The sequence below is a fragment of the Triticum urartu genome, chromosome 6 (assembly GCF_003073215.2).
Source record: "Triticum urartu cultivar G1812 chromosome 6, Tu2.1, whole genome shotgun sequence".
Taxonomy (NCBI): Eukaryota; Viridiplantae; Streptophyta; class Magnoliopsida; order Poales; family Poaceae; genus Triticum; species Triticum urartu.
In genome coordinates, this window is record NC_053027.1 from 512,316,074 (window position 1) to 512,332,882 (window position 16,809).

The following is a 16,809-nucleotide window of genomic DNA, read 5'->3' on the forward strand; positions in this document are numbered from 1 at the left end:
TTTGTTAGTAGCTATGATAAACTACGATTTGTGCCTACCTAGGACTGAAACTATCTTCAGATCATGAATGGTAAGGTCACCACTAGTGAGAAGTGGTAGTAGCACCTTATGCAGCTTGCAATCAAATATCATGTAGTTTGTGCGCCCAGTGCAACGCATGTAACAAAACGGCAGGTCTATATTGGTTCCCTCATGCAGCCAACTTAAATGCGGGCAACCTAATTATGTGCAGAAACTGGTTTTTGGTGTGTTTTACCTCAGTCGGTCTCATCTAAAACACATATGCAAAGAGGAAAAAAATGGCGCCGGTAACCAAACACGCCCCAAGATTATTCCCTGCACCTCCTCTTCCACCCAGCGTCATTCCACTGTTGGTGGCCATCCAGAATGATGTGGTTGCTTTATTATTACGATGGTCGGGTGCCTGCAGTTCTGGTCTTCTATTATGTTTTAAGAGCATCTTCAATAGATGATGCAGATGTAAAAACAACTAATTTTTACATCTCTGAGGTCTAAACCACACCTCCAACAGATGACGTAGATGTAAAAAATTACATCACCTGCTCCAAGTGATGTAAAATACAATACTTAAAGATGCAAATTTACACCTCCAACAGCCAGAGATAAGGATGGCAATTTTACCCATGGGCATGGATATCCATCGATATCCGACCCGAATGGATAGGGTTTGGATATGCTTTTATGTCCATGGGCGGCGCCCAAACCCGCCCCCATTGCTCGTGGGTAGGGCATGGATAATCTTGTACCCGTGGGTATACCCAAACCCGGCCCGATAGTATGATTTAATGGGCAGAAATCAGCTATCCCTACCCCCACAGTCACATGTCCCACTGCAATTTTACACTTTGTTATCTAAAACATGTAAAAGAAATTACACAATCCCCGTCATATTTTTTATTAGTTGACATTCAATCCCCTCTGTAACATACTTCAATATTTTTATCTCCTTGTTAAATGACTCGACATTCTCATCTGTTAGAAAAATACTACATGATCTTAGGTTGTTAGTGGACGTTGATTTACCAAAAGTGAAGCCTAACCTGCCACGAGGCGAAGAATGGAAGAGTTTATGTTAACATTGTGTTATGTCTTATTTATATGTCTCGAGAGGACCCGATGGATATCCAGTGGGTATGGATATCCATCGGGTCTAGACATGGAGATAGTTTTACACCCGTGGATTTTTTTCATGGACGGGCAAAAACCGTCCTCATGGATATGAATATGGATTTTATATTGTTCAATCCAATCCAAACCCGGGCCAATGCCATCCTTAGCCGGAGATGTAACCCAGATGCAAAACGACAAGCCGCGCGGCAACCCAACCGCTTTGAAACTTCCCCTCCCCTCCCCCACTGGACGCCTACCTCGATCCGTTGCTAGCCCGCTACACCTCGCCGCCGGATCTGCCGCCTAACACCTCTAAATCACCGTCGTTTCGTCGCCCCACCGCTGCCGCCCGCCGCGCCATTTGAAGCTCGCCCGCCGCCTTGCTGCTCGTCCTCAAGTTCGACCGCCGCTCGTCATCAAGCTCGACCGCCGCCCCATTGCGTCCTCAAGCTCGGCCGCTGCCGATCGTCTCGATCCGTCGCCGCCATGCCGCCGAACAAGTTTTACATCATCTGTTGGAATGTAAAAATCATTTTTTATGTAAATTATGCAACACCTACTTTTATATCTCCAAATATACATCATCTACTGGAGATGGTCTAATCTTGCATCGTTCTGTTTGAGCATCGTTTGAAATTCGAAATTGAAACCGCCCCCTGCCGCACGTCGCGAAAGGGGGGAAACGGAAACCCACCAAAGGCTTCTCCCCTTCTTCGTTCTATTCACTCCGTCGCTCGGCGCCCTAGAGCAAGAACATGGCGATCGCGATCTCGCAGGAGGCCTTCGATGACATGGTCCGGGAGAACATGGAGGACCTCGGAATGGACCCCGACGAGGCCCTCGCCGACGCCGTCGACGCCCTCACCCTCCAGGGCGCCAACCTCTCCGGTACCCACGGACCCACCCCCCGTCCTCTCCAGGGCTTCAGATCTCTGATCTTTCTTACTCGCGTGACCACGCGGCGGACTGAACCTCTCGCCACCTCCTGCAGGGATCATCAGGCGCGTGCCTGGGGACGCCGTGGCGGAGGAGGTGAACCCGGTGATGCGGGTGCTGGACGAACTGAAGGCCTCTGCCAGTGGTAGGTCGGGGGAGGATCTTGACAGGCTGGTCTCTTTGCTCGACGAGTTGCTCGAGCTGTGCACCGGCGAGGGGGCGGAGAATGCGGCCGTGGCGGCACGGAACGGTGGCGTGGAGGCGCTCGTCGCCCTGTGCGCTTCGGCTGGGGTTATGCAGGAGGGGCTGCTTGCTTCGGGCTTGAAGGCGCTGAGCTCCCTGATCCGTGGTATGTTGCTGTCTTCGCGAATGTTCTTGGATAGGAGGATGTTCTATTGATTTTACGTTCCACAAAGGATAGATGTGAGGGTTTTAATTTTCTCCATATAATTTTTTATCTACCAGAACAGCATTATCTGGTCGTTTTCTGACATTTGGGGATGAACTCAATCTGCAGATGTTGGGAGCACTGAAAAGTTCAGGCAAAGCCAAGGGCCCAAAATTGTCATGGATATCTTGAAAGGAGCCCTGGAAAATTCAGATATACTCGATGGTGGTTTTAGTGTCGTGGCAGCGGCATCTGCTGGCAATGAAGTTGTGAAAGACGCCTTTATGGACTTGAAGGTCGATGAACTCATTCTGGAGGTTATGAGGAACAAATCAAATAGTAAAGTGCAAAGCGTGTATGATGCCATACGTGTTCTGTTGACACCCGACGATAACCGAGTGGTGGCTTCTCAAGTATGTCCTATATGCTTGTAGAATCATGTGAAGATTTGATATAATTTTAATTTTACATTAGCAAGTGCATCACTTTGATTTGCATATTTATTACTCGGTTTGAATATGACAATCATGAAATTAGTTTACCAGAGATAAATCCATATGGGGAAATTAGATTGAGTTATAGTAAGGTGCTGTCTGTATGAGATGCATAGGAAGCTAAATTAGGTGTTAAAACAGAAATTTCATAGTTATATATTAACTGCAATCTAGCATGATGTAGAAGTAACGGTGCACATCTGAATGTAGTTAGATTTCACATCCGCATAAAAATATTGACATGAACTTCTTGTGACTATTAGATACTAGATAGAATGTAAAAAAAAAAGGCAACTTGGTATCACATGGTTTCATGTTTTGAACATTCTGGTTTCTCATTGTCATCGGCACATGTACATCTTGCACTCTTGCTTGTAAGTTGACACTGTAATTTACAAATGAATGTTGGATCCAAAGAGATGAAATTGACAGGCTTGTGGTGCAGGTATATGGATATTCCAGGAAATTTTCAGAAATTGGCGTCGCAGAAGTTCTTGTCATCGCACTCCGCGAGCAAGTTGCTCCATCCAGCTTGCCATCAGCTTGTGCTGCTTTGAAGGCAATTGCTGTTAATGTAAGAATAAACTACGATATATACATATCCCATAAATGATAGTTAAACAGTTTTATGTTATGGTTTCAACTTTCAATTTCCGCAGCAGCAAGGCTCCATTTTTTCTGGGGCAATTTTTACTATGTTTATAAACTTTATCTGGCCAATAGAATATGAATTGCAGGCAACTAGCGAACATAAAGCTTGATGTTCATAAAATTTCCTGACATGTTATTGCTTCCTTTTACTTTTGGTCCTGTGTATCAAAAACTTATTTCCTATATGCCTATATGGAATTGTGATAATAAATAAATAAAAGTCATTTACCCTGAATGCTTATGAGAACATCACCATCTTTAGTTCTTGTGTACCACAGGAAGAAATATGCCGGTCCATATCTGAAAATGGTGGGATTGATGTGCTTCTTAAGTGCATCGATGAGGCTGGCGTACAAAAGAACAAGGTTATAGCAAAATCTTGCTGCTCTTTGCTGTCTAAGGTATGGTAGTATGGCACAACACTGCAACATCACTGTACCACAGGAATCCCTTCTTTTTGTATGAGAACAATCCTACTTTGATTAAATCAAACTTACATCACATTCTTCTTGAAGCTGGCTGGAAGTGATGCAAACAAGGCCAATATCATTCAGCAAGATGGTTTTGACAAGTTCTTGAAGTTAGCGTCTAGATTTTCTGAAGACCCGTCAGTAATACAGGAGGTAATAACCACAGATGTGCAATGCTGAAGAATCTGTATACTCTATGAGCCATTTCCATATCCTGTAACGAACTAACTGAATGTGTAGGTAATGTCTATCGTGCAAGTCCTTACATTGCGGTCACCAGACCATGCAGCCCGTGCAGTCGCGCTAGGCTATGGCACTCTGGCCATACAGACAATGCAAAAGTTCCCCTCCTCCGCGCTGACTCAGAAGCAAGCATGCCTTATGATTCGCAATCTCGTGGTCAGAAACCCTGAAAACAGGTACGATGTAGAAGTCACATCTCTCCGAAATCTACTGCTGCAGCTGGTCTTTATTCCCAATGTGATGTGCTCATGCTTATACTTTCTTCTCAACACTTGTTTTTACCACCACAGGACGATCTTGCTTAACGAAGGCGTGGAGAAGCTTATCAGGAAAGCCAAGGCAATACATGGAAGCTGCAAAGCTGCCGCCACAGATGCCTTGAGAGACCTGGGCTTGGACAACTACAATGCGTAGAGAACATAGATAGCCTACCGTGTGTAAAGTTTGCCTGTCCGAGGATGTCTTGGAAGAATATATGTTGTGTTTGGGTTCATAGAACTGGGCTGCCACGGTTATGTCTGCTTCTGGTTCCATTTTTGTGGGAATTTTGAATTGTGTGGTTACATGGTCTGGTTACGTACGTATGTTCGAAGTTTTAACCAATGAACAGAAATATCGTGACCTGCTGCACGAACTAGCTCAAAAAAATCGCCACCTGCCATGATTTTATGTACTCCATCCGGTTCTTGAAAAGGTGATGCATCGCATATGGGCATAACTAACTTGTTTGGATTGAGTACTTTCTTGTTTAGATTGGGTACTTCAAATTCATCTGCATAGATTTACGACAATGGCCAATTATTTTCTAGAATGAATCCTGAACGTTGTGGCACCTCTGGTTGTCGAATTCGTCATGGGTCATTCCTATCTGAACTATGCAGTGTAGATAGCTGTCGTCAACAATGTCAAGTGCAAATGGGTGGTTTTGGCACCTCTGGTTGTCGAATTCATCATGGGTCATTCCTATCTGTCATTCCTATCTGGGACCATTCAACTGGGTGGTTTTGGCAGGGTTATTGGGGGCTCCAAATGCATGGGCCAAGTGCAAAGATACGCAAATGGAACGTAAAAAGACATGTGATGTCATCAACAATGTTTCATCAATTCTCGCAAAATGTGTTTTGCCAGAAGTTGTCGAGATATCCAAGAGTTCAAGTCAATGAAAAACATTTCTTTCGACAGCATTGCTACCACTTCTATACTAACACAAAAGGTTCAGGTGCCCCCACTGTTTTCAGCCATCCACTGGGAGTTATTTCTCCCGTCCAAACTCCATCAGTATAACTGCAAAGAATAAAGCATCAAGTCAAAACGCATAGACAAACTACAAGCCCGGCGAAATAATTGCAGTAGGTTCTAAGAACAACCTGAAGTTTTTCACAGGGCAGCTCCCAGCATGTGTGACAGACGAAACAATGGAAAGGCGCTTGCTTGAGGCATCAGTTTTTATCCTACAACAACGACAAAAAAGACCATCAGTTACGCAGAAAAGGAAAGGATCTGGTCTGGCCCGTGTTTCACAACATCAGCATTTGGCGGCCAAATAGTTCATTATCTATTGTTTCTGTGCCCAAAGGTCCAAACCAAAGAATTTAAATGGTGATGAATATGGTATTAGGAAAGTACTTCGTCACTTTTCTCTGAACTTGCTGCCAATACTCCATCACTTTTCTCTGAACTTCCTGACGTCTCGAACATCTTGGAAAATGCCTTCCGCTCCAGATTGCGTCTGTCAGTAACCTGGGGTAATCACAGATGACAAGTCAGCAACATCTTGTACGAACAATCACTAGTCCCAAAATTCATAACCACAATGAACTAACCTTCTTCTTTGCAGCAGCCAGCTCCCGTTTGATTCCTCCTGAGGATCAGAAATACAAAAACCAACATTCTTAGCTGCAAATGGGGGAAATGTACTAATAGTCAATGAGGGGGCAATAAGATATACAAACCATCGTTTGGCTCCAACTCCAACGCACGCTGGAAGCTCTCAACTGCAGCATCAATATTCTTGAGTGTCATGCGTGCCTGCATTCCAATACCTTATTATTGACAAGCCAAGTTTGAAGCTGATGAGAAGGCGCTAAGAATTAATATTCCCAGCACCAACACGACAAGGATTAAAAATAATATTGCACCACGGTTAGCAAGAATGTAAGTTTTAGAATGTAGTACGCATACACATAAAATGATGCTCAAGTGGCACAGATGCAAATCTTCAATTTGACGGAAGTGCACATCTTCATGTCCAACATATAAAGTAAGATGTACTCAACGATAAACACATGCAAATAAGCCAGTTTGATTTCACATAAATGCAAGTAGTTTGAGTGTACAAGTGTAACACAGGGAAGGTAAACTGCGCTGGTCATAGTTTTGTCAAAACATGTTTGTAGTGCATATAATTTCCACAACATTTGGTCCGTGGATAGTAGTATATTACATGGAAGTTTAACACTGACCTGTCCTTGACGGAAAAAAGCTTTTGCGTTGCCCTCTGTTTCACGCAGTGCAAAGTCTGCATCTAACAAAGCACCCTCCACATCTCCCAGCTTCAGTTTGCATGCCTGAAGAAGTTACAGGTGACTTCCATATACCAGGAAAAAACAATGATTTTACAAGGAAAAAAAAACTCTATTTCACATAGAAAACACAAAGATGTACCAAATAGAATTTCTCTAAATGTAGTAATATAGAGGGCATGCATTTGTGATCTGTCCATGAACAAGTGGCAGAAAGTTGAACTTACAGAACTATTTGTGAGTATAATTGACTTTGTTTTCCGCAGTGCTGAGCTGTTCTCTGCACATTAATAGGTTGTTACGATTAGCAAGTAAAATGCACCTCTTTCCATAAGCACCTTAACAAAAGTAAACAGCAATAAGAAACAAAAGAACAGCTACCTTGATCTATCTCTTCTTTCTCCCAGCAAATATCTAAATACCGCATAGCTTTTCTGTACTTTCTGAGTGCAGCCTTGTAATCATGTTTCTGTAGAGAGGCAGAAACTTCAGTTGTAAGTTCCAAACAGGAATCAAGTTAGGTGTAGTATTTTTAAAATTTAACATGCTATGTTTACCCAGTTTATTAGTGCATCTACGCTTTAGCCAAAGAATTGGGCAATACATGTTATTAATGCATTACATGCAACGACAATGAAAACTTCCTCAACTGAACCAAATAAGACTAGCAAAAATATGAACAGGAAGTGCTGTCCATTGAGCAACGCGAACCTTAAAATTTTCATTCCCGAAAGACTTTGCAGAATCAACGGCATTAATCCACCACAAAACGTCTGCAGGCTTTTCATCGAGGTCAATAGGCCAATCAGGATACATGTCACCATCTTTGAAGAAATTTGCAACTCCTTCAGTTGAACCTTCTGGCAGTTCCCCACAATCAACAATAACAATATCATCAGTTGGAAGGTCAGCTTCTCCAGCACAAACATGCTCCATTGCACGAACCACTCCCATCCCTTTTACAACCCTCCCGAAGACAACATGTTTCCCATCAAGGTGTGGTGTTCGGGTGGTAGTGATGAAAAACTGAGATCCATTTGTGTTGGGACCAGAATTCGCCATTGATAACATCCCTTTCCTCTCATGCTTCAAAACAAAATTCTCATCCTCAAAATTCAATCCATATATTGACTCGCCCCCAGTCCCATCACCAGCAGTTATATCTCCACCTTGCACCATAAAACCCTTGATGATACGATGAAAAGATGAGCCCTGAAGAGTAAAAGTTACCCAAAAAAATAAGTAGTTGAAGGGTTAAAGATCCCATACTTCACAGAAGTAAAAGGTATCCTGCAGTGGTCCCCAAAGGAAAAAATCATTATTACCATAAAGAATAACCAACTCTAGTTCATAACTTCATATAAAAAATGCTTGTCTTGGTCATTCTTTCAGAAAAGAAAAGATTATGGATAATGCTAACTCTGTGCAGTTAAACATCAAAATCACCACGATTCTCTTACTAGAAAATGGAAAGCAATTTGGTGGCTGCAAATGAAAGCGGGGCAATCTTGCCTTCCGTCTACGAAAGAAAATGGGCAATAGAGGATAGCAAACATGTGTTAGTCTCTGCCACTATGAAGCAAACGGTACAAAAGTGCCGTTATCCAAAGTTGGATCTCTATCGCTCCAACAGTTAAGTGGGAGACTTATCACTACTTCAATAATGCTCTGCTCCACTCAATGTTGAGGAAATCGTTAACTGGTAGCTGCTCGGTGGGCTGGTGAGTAGGGGATTAATAGGATAATCGGCAAGTTAATCGGCCATTTAATCAATTAATCGACGATTTATCGGGTAATCGGCTACTCGGGGACCCTATGAGTAGGGATTAATCGGCAAGTTAACTGGTTAATCGGATGAATTCTTGAACAGGGGCTCCACTTATGTGCTTCTGCCACATTATCATCCCAATTCATGGTTAAAATGCCAAGTCTCACTTAAGCATGTTAACTTATTTACCAGTTCAGAACTATCACCAGAAAATAGTAAATCCACATTGACCACATAATATTATTTTGCAACCACTCAGTTTGTCCTTGACTGGGACACTTGAAGCACAAAACAACTAATGCAGAGCTAGGTCTACTTGGTTCTGACAGATCCTGCTTCAAGGATAAGCTACAACCAAATTGTGCCAAGAAAAAATTGCCAGAGGCTGAGACCATATATGCAGTTGGTGAGACTTGACATATGTTCAAAACTAGAAAAATCACAAGGTACTTTCTCTACCTAATGAAGTCCATATGACCACATAAAACCCTGTTTAACCATACCAGAATCCCTTTTCATAGTCCACTATTCTATTGCCAACCATACACCCAGTTGGCCAAAAAACAAAAGTATCAGTTTTCCTACAAACTATGGTGCTTCCAATTCTCAGCAAGTGCTTCAAGAGACCAGAAAGGCAGAAACAGAAGCAAGTGTTGGCCATATTGTACCAGCACTAGTGGTAGGCACTAGTACATGAAGCATTATTACCAGTAGTATGCCAAAGCAAGTGTAATGTACAGTTTAAAAGCAACAGGACTAATCGGAAAGTTACAGGCACTATTATGCACACTGAAGAAAGCTGTAGCAGTAACAAAGACAGCAAAAACAAAATCGCCCAATCAAAGCAGAAAGGCCTGCAAGGACTCATGTTTGGCTGATAAATCGCCAGCCATAGACAGAATCACAGTTCGCGCAATTAAACTATCCAACCCTAAATCACTGAACCGAGAACCGTGTTACCTGATGCCCAACAATCTATTCGACTATGCGCAAAACGCACATTTGACAGTGTTCGAAATCGAACTAATAGGAAGGGGGGGGTCCTCGCTCAAACACCCGCCCCACTAAACTCGGCCGCACCAAACACAACCGGAACCCGAAAATCTAATACTACTGCCAGGTACTGTAGCACGAGTGCACGACCGCACAGAGGGGGAGGGCCACCCGGGATAAACCTTGTAGTGGAGCCGCGCGCCGGTGGCGGCGCTGACGCCCTTCTCCCCGGTGCAGAGCGCGCGGAAGTTCTCGGCCGTGCGCGGCACCACGGAGGCGTAGAGATCCATCACGATCCGGCCCTCCATCTCGCCGCCGATGCTGACGTCGAAGTAGCACCTCGGGTTGCTCACCTCCGCGGCCGCCGCCGCCGCCGCCGCCGGCGGGGCCGCGGCGCCCTGTCCCTCGCCCTCCATCGCCGCGCTGAGCGGGAGCAACCCTAGGGGTACGGAGGGGCTTCTCGGCGGTGGCGGCGCTGCGAGTAAAGCGAGGCGGCGTGCTTCGGGGAGAGCGAGGAGAGTGGGGTGGTGCGGTGCTGCGCTTGCGTACGGTGGGTGGGGGCGTGGGGCAGTGTCAGTGTGGGTGTGTGGGTGATTCAAATAAGGAGGGAGGGGAACAGGAAAAAGGGGAGGGGGGGTTTGGTTGGACAATTTTGTGATGCCACTGTTTGCCCGAGGCGCGTGGGCCTGTTTGGTCTACCCGAGATGGAGCCTGAAATCTGTGGTTTTCTATCGGTAGATAAAAGTGTTTTTCAACCGTGAACATCTACAACCACAAGTATAGCTGGCCATCAGTCGGTCCGGGCCTGCCAAAGCCCGACAAAAAAAAACCTAGACCCGAGCCCGATCCGGCTCGGCCGTTGGGCCTGAGCCCGGCCCAACACGCTAAGACCAACTCCACCGCGCGACCCATCCTGTCCACGCGCGTCCGTTTGAGGTAAAACGAACGAACCAGACGGCCCAGGCGCGCGGACGCAAACGGACTTTTGTCCGTTTTCTGTCTTCTTTCGATCCATCCCCGGCCCAAGTTTGCGCCACTTTTGGGGTGAAACGGACAGCACGTGGACGCGCGGGCCGTCTGCGCGTGTCCTCCCCTGGCCCGCGCGTCGGTGGCACATGGGCGCCTTTTTCTATCCGCCCCTCTCCTTCCCTGCGACTGCACGCCCTTCATTCTTCTCCACTCTTCCCTACTTTTCTCTCGCCGCCTCCGTCGCCGCTGCTACCATTGTAGTTGTGCAGCTCGGACGCGCGGTCGCCCAGCCCCTTCCCCTCGGCGTCCCCGAGCTTACCAACCACGGCCACCTGATTTGCGCGTCCGACGGCCGGATTTGGGGCGGATCCGGTCGATTTTGAGCTCGCCAGGCTGTGGGAGGCCGCGCCGCGCCATGGACTGGTCGGCACCGGGCCGGAAGGCCCTGGCAGGGTCGCAAGGCCACATGCAGGCAGTGGCTCGTCCTCTAGCCGGTCGGATCTACACCGTCGGTGGTCTGCCGGCAGATACCTGAATGGCGGTCGGCCGGGCTCGGTGCTAGCCCAAAAGCTCGTCGACGCACCGTTGTCGCTCATTAAGTACGACCACTGCCTAAAGATGGTCGTGCGCCGCGTGTCTACAACGCCGGAACATCCCGGATGGGTGTTCATCAAGTGCTTAAACAATGGGGTATGTGCTAACTTTAGCTTTGGTTTGTGCTCTAGATTTGACTAGTTGTGCTAACTTCAAAAAAAATTGTGTAGAATGGATGCAAGTTTTGGTATTTGGAAGAAGAGTACATCGATATATTGATAGAGCGTAATTTAGTAGATGTTCGTGCACTTTTAGCTAGCATAGAGGCTGTAGATGAGACAAGTGTACTTGTCGCTATATTAAAGGCTAGACACGAGACTAGATGCGAGGAAGCAACCTCTACTTCTTTAGACTCGAAGAAGAAAGAAACACGCAAGATGGAGGCGGCTCCTCCATAGATCAACAATGAATTCATCGAGAAGGCACTAATCCAACTTACAGGAGCAGTTATGGAAGTTGGATATCTTCTAAAATGTATTCTTGTGGTTCTTGTTTTCTTTGGTCTTACTTTTCTAGTCAAAATTTGGTGATGTATTCCCATGTACCAAGAATGAATGATGAAAAAAAGTTTAAGGGCTTGCAAAGAAAAAAGTACGCGGACAGGATGCGGCCGGGATGCGTCCACGCGTTGGGCGCATGGCCACCGCATCCCAGGACATGTCCGGACACGACCCCATTGCCCTACCCAAACAGACATAATCCGGGCAAAACAGACGTTCGTTTGGGGTAGCACGGTGGATTTGGCCTAAAAGCTCGTCGGGTCTCAGGCCGGGCCTCTTCCTTAAATGGCAAATACGATGGGCCCGGGCCCGGCCCGGCCGTCCGGCTCAAAATCTAGGCCCAGGCACGGCCTGTGGGCAAGGTCGGGTCGGGCCGTCCGGGCCGGGCTGCCCATGGCCAGGACTAACCACAAGTACCAGAATCATGTCCCCAAACGCCCGTGGATGCGCCCTGGCGCCCATCCACGGACAGTGACCAGACAACACACAAAATACGATTCCATAACCACAAACACCATCTTCAAACTACCACCTAATCTAAGCGGAGCTCATCCGGCTCCGCCATGCCCCTCAAGAGTGTTGGTCCAGTGGTCGTCAAGGTAGAGTAGGATATGGGACACGGACCGGCTCACGGGACTCAAGGCGTTGCCTTCTCCCACGCCCTACTCTCCCTCGTCAAAGTCCGGAACCTTCACGGTGTCGGTGGACGTGAGAACAATGATGGATCTGTCTTGGGAGGAGTCGGCGACGTCCACCATGATGTGGTTGCGGCGTCCGGGGTGGGCCGTGCACCACATGGGGCACCGGAGAATGCGACTTCGCCTTGCCAACGTCCACCGCCGTGAGGGCTGCCGCCACCTCATGCGCCCGCTGCCTTGCATGGCGAACACGCCACGCCATATTTGTGTGAGCGGATGCTCATGCGTTCACCTCTGCCTCGGCATGCCAACAAAGTGGTTGCACATCCCGGCGGATTTGGACGCCAGATGGACCACATTGCCTCCTGTGAGGAAGCGGCAACAAACCTCGCGCTGGATCCATGCGTCATTTGGGCGGACACGGTGGATTCCCGACGGAAGGAGTTCGAGCGCTGCCGTCGGGCGGCCTCCTCCCGGGAGCGGCGAAGCACAAGGCGGACGGTCATCTCCACATGCGTGGGATGATCTCGGGGTCAAGTGATCTAGAGGTGTAGGACTCAGATCCGCTGCCCACCATGCCGAAGAGGGTAGGAGATCGCCACCCGACCTCACACGGTCAAGTCTCTGTGCTTAAGTGTCATCCCTGAATCAGTATTGCTGACACACACAGTACTCGAGGATTTATAACAGAGTTCAATCACACACTTATTATATCGAATGTCTCAAGAGAGAACTTATTACATTAATATGGCTAAAGGCCATCTAAATAAGATAACAGCGAAAGCTTCGAAGGTAGAAGAGTCCATCCAACTCCACGGCAAAACTGAGTGCATGACAACGACCTAGCGCACCTTACTCTTCGTCTGAAAATTCTGCAACATAATATGTTGCATCCTGTGTAGGTCAGCACATGGAATATGCTGGCAAGATAACACTATAGAGCAATGCACAAATAACAACTATCACTACATGCATATATGGCTGGTGGAGGCTCTAAGGTTATCATTTGCATAAAGCTATTTTTTCCCTACAACAAAGGAATATTTTTTAACTACAAATTTTGTTGAAAACATTGAGAAGGTAACCCCAACTCAATCCCAATTAAAAGTTTAATAACCCGACAAATTAATTAAGTAGAGTGATGAGATCAACATAATAATTCAAGTACCAGATACTCAGGATGTCCATAACCGGGGACACGACTAATCATGATTAGTTTGTACACTCTGCAGAGGTTTGCTCACTTTTCCCCACAAGACTCGATCTCCTCCGTTGAATTTCTCGCACTACATGATGTTTGAGAAACGGATGACCGATACACAGTATTTCAGAAGCATTAACTCTTTACGACGGGTAGACCGTACCACCTACATCCCCTACATCTGCTAGTCTACCACTGAAAGAGGTCAAACAATATACTCAACTATGCCAGAGGCCATAATGGCTTGTGGCCGCACACGGAAGTTTCCAGCATGAAAAATCTTATGATCCCTTTGAGCCTGGGTGGCAAACCTAGGATGATCACACTGATTCCCCGGGATCTCCTTGGACAACATTGGATTCCCAGGTGCCCACAACCAATCCACCCAGATGTGTATTAAAGTAGCCACCTTAAGTTAAACCTTAGATAACAATAACTCTCAAAACTTTCATGAATTCTCTCAAAACCAAACCACGTCTACGAGCATAGCATAGCAGTGTAAGCATAACGTAATAACACCCAGGGTTTGAATAAAAGGCAATAGGTTCCTACCTCATCAACTACCTCCCAAATACCCACATGTTATCAATCCTACTCATGCAATGTTTGAGGGTTGAAAGTAATGCATAAAAATGGGTAATAAAGGGATATGATCAAAGTGTTACTTGCCTTGTTGACGATCGAAAAACCCTAGTGATTCGTAGTAGCAAGCCTCGCACTCCGGAAACTCTATCATGAACAAACAATAGCATACATAAGCACTCAAGCATAAGATGCAAAGGTAAAACCCAAAAGAAAAGATCTAAACTGAAAGTTCAAGAGAAGAGCTTCGATTAGCAAAAAGAGTCAATCAAATCGGAGATATGAAACTCAAACTACGGTCAAAAGAAGTTCGAATTCAAATCTGCTTGAAACCAAATTTTAAGTTTTTCAAAATCATGTTCAAGTTGATTATCTGGAAAGAGGGGAACAAGAAGAAGATTTTGGCGTTAGTTTCACTAGATTTGGACAAATGAGCAAAAAGTAGTGAAGGTTTGAAGATGAGGGACTAATCTATAAGAAAGCTATTCGCGGATAGGTCCCTGGCCGAAAATAAATTAAAAAGAAAAATCTATCAGACGAACGTCTGCTAATAGAGACTAACGAACGAAAAATGTTCATTAAAACGATGTAACCAGTGAACGTTTACTAATTAAACTAACACGAAAACGAAAAACCGATCGAAAAACTTGTTGGAAATATGCCCTAGAGGCAATAATAAATTGATTATTATTATATTTCCTTGTTCATGATAATCGTTTATTATCCATGCTATAATTGTATTGATAGGAAACTCAGATACATGTGTGGATACATAGACAACACCATGTCCCTAGTAAGCCTCTAGTTGACTAGCTCGTTGATCAATAGATGGTTACGGTTTCCTGACCATGGACATTGGATGTCGTTGATAACGGGATCACATCATTAGGAGAATGATGTGATGGACAAGACCCAATCCTAAGCACTAGCACAAGATCATGTAGTTCGTATGCTAAAGCTTTTCTAATGTCAAGTATCATTTCCTTAGACCATGAGATTGTGCAACTCCCGGATACCGTAGGAGTGCTTTGGGTGTGCCAAACGTCACAACGTAACTGGGTGGCTATAAAGGTACACTACAGGTATCTCCGAAAGTGTCTGTTGGGTTGGCACGAATCGAGACTGGGATTTGTCACTCCGTGTGACGGAGAGGTATCTCTGGGCCCACTCGGTAGGACATCATCATAATGTGCACAATGTGATCAAGGAGTTGATCACGAGATGATGTGTTACGAACGAGTAAAGAGACTTGCCGGTAACGAGATTGAACAAGGTATCGGGATACCGACGATCGAATCTCGGGCAAGTATCGTACCGATAGACAAAGGGAATTGTATACGGGATTGATTAAGTCCTTGACATCGTGGTTCATCCGATGAGATCATCGTGGAACATGTGGGAGCCAACATGGGTATCCAGATCCCGCTATTGGTTATTGACCGGAGAACGTCTCGGTCATGTCTGCATGTCTCCCGAACCCGTAGGGTCTACACACTTAAGGTTCGATGACGCTAGGGTTATAAAGGAAGTTTGTATGTGGTTACCGAATGTTGTTCGGAGTCCCGGATGAGATCCCGGACGTCACGAGGAGTTCCGGAATGGTCCGGAGGTAAAGATTTATATATGGGAAGTCCTGTTTTGGTCACCGGACAAGTTTCGGGGTCACCGGTATTGTACCGGGACCACCGGAAGGGTCCCGGGGGTCCACCGGGTGGGGCCACCTGCCCCAGGGGGCACATGGGCTGTAGGGGTGTGCGCCTTGGCCTACCAGCCCCAAGAGGCCCATGCGCCAAGAGATAAGAAAGGAAGAGTCCTAAAGGGAAGGCACCTCCGAGGTGCCTTGGGGAGGAGGGACTCCTCCTAGCCGCACCCTTCCTTGGAGGAAGGGCCAAGGCTGCGCCCCCCCCCCTCTCCCTTGCCCCTATATATATGTGGGGGGTGGGAGGGCAGCCATACCAATGTTCTGGTGCAGCCCTCCCCTTCTCCCAAGTACTTCTCCTCTCCCGTGGTGCTTGGCAAGCCCTGCAGGATTGCCATGCTCCTCCACCACCACCACGCCGTTGTGCTGCTGCTGGACAGAGTCTTCCTCAACCTCTCCCTCTTTCCTTGCTGGATCAAGCCGTGGGAGACGTCACCGGGCTGTACGTGTGTTGAACACGGAGGTGCCGTCCGTTTGGCACTTGGTCATCGGTGATTTGGATCACGACGAGTACGACTCCATCAACCCCGTTCACTTGACGCTTCCGCTTAGCGATCTACAAGGGTATGTAGATGCACTCTCCTTCCCCTCGTTGCTGGTTTCTCCATAGATAGATCTTGGTGACACGTAGGAAAATTTTGAATTTCTGCTACGTCCCCAACAGTGGCATCATGAGCTAGGTCTATTGCGTAGATTCTATGCACGAGTAGAACACAAAGTAGTTGTGGGCGTTGATTTTGTTCAATATGCTTGCCGTTACTAGTCTTATCTTGATTCGGCGGCATCGTGGGATGAAGCGGCCCGGACCAACCTTACACGTACTCTTACGTGAGACCGGTTCCACCGACAAACATGCACTAGTTGCATAAGGTGGCTGGCGGGTGTCTGTCTCTCCCACTTTAGTCGGATCGGATTCGATGAACAGGGTCCTTATGAAGGGTAAATAGCAATTGGCATATCACGTTGTGGTCTTTGCGTAGGTAAGAAACGTTCTTGCTAGAAACCCATAGCAGCCACGTAAAACATGCAA

At 46.5% G+C, this 16,809-nt stretch overlaps 2 protein-coding genes across 2 annotated transcripts; one reads left to right on the top strand and one right to left on the bottom strand.

Moving 5' to 3' along the window:
* The first annotated feature begins 1,795 nt into the window (after window positions 1-1,795).
* On the top strand, window positions 1,796-5,006 carry LOC125514683 (armadillo repeat-containing protein 6). The gene is made up of 8 exons (XM_048680026.1): window positions 1,796-2,019; window positions 2,123-2,416; window positions 2,585-2,868; window positions 3,395-3,523; window positions 3,879-4,001; window positions 4,116-4,223; window positions 4,311-4,489; window positions 4,604-5,006. The coding sequence occupies exons 1-8, from the start codon at window positions 1,887-1,889 to the stop codon at window positions 4,725-4,727; spliced, it is 1,374 nt and encodes a 457-aa protein (XP_048535983.1). The 5' UTR covers window positions 1,796-1,886; the 3' UTR covers window positions 4,728-5,006.
* A 368-nt stretch (window positions 5,007-5,374) lies between these two features.
* LOC125514684 (peptidyl-prolyl cis-trans isomerase CYP40-like) lies at window positions 5,375-10,183 on the bottom strand. Its single transcript, XM_048680027.1, has 10 exons — window positions 9,779-10,183; window positions 7,547-8,047; window positions 7,217-7,304; window positions 7,063-7,115; window positions 6,776-6,880; window positions 6,266-6,341; window positions 6,137-6,174; window positions 5,940-6,053; window positions 5,681-5,764; window positions 5,375-5,597 (listed from the first exon to the last, which is right to left on the bottom strand). The coding sequence occupies exons 1-9, from the start codon at window positions 10,010-10,012 to the stop codon at window positions 5,753-5,755; spliced, it is 1,221 nt and encodes a 406-aa protein (XP_048535984.1). The 5' UTR covers window positions 10,013-10,183; the 3' UTR covers window positions 5,375-5,597; window positions 5,681-5,752.
* Between the last annotated feature and the right edge of the window lie 6,626 nt (window positions 10,184-16,809).

What these genes read in the sequence shown, in the direction of transcription:
- LOC125514683 (XM_048680026.1), top strand. Translation starts at nt 1,887, where the DNA reads ATGGCGATCGCGATCTCGCAGGAGGCCTTCGATGACATGGTCCGGGAG. An exon ending in ACCGAGTGGTGGCTTCTCAA is followed by an intron (nt 2,869 to 3,394) that starts GTATGTCCTATA and finishes CTTGTGGTGCAG; the next exon opens with GTATATGGATATTCCAGGAA. An exon ending in GTCAGAAACCCTGAAAACAG is followed by an intron (nt 4,490 to 4,603) that starts GTACGATGTAGA and finishes TTACCACCACAG; the next exon opens with GACGATCTTGCTTAACGAAG.
- LOC125514684 (XM_048680027.1), bottom strand. Translation starts at nt 10,012, where the DNA reads ATGGAGGGCGAGGGACAGGGCGCCGCGGCCCCGCCGGCGGCGGCGGCG. An exon ending in GCGCGCGGCTCCACTACAAG is followed by an intron (nt 8,048 to 9,778) that starts GTTTATCCCGGG and finishes TTTACTCTTCAG; the next exon opens with GGCTCATCTTTTCATCGTAT. An exon ending in GGAGTTGGAGCCAAACGATG is followed by an intron (nt 6,175 to 6,265) that starts GTTTGTATATCT and finishes TCTGATCCTCAG; the next exon opens with GAGGAATCAAACGGGAGCTG.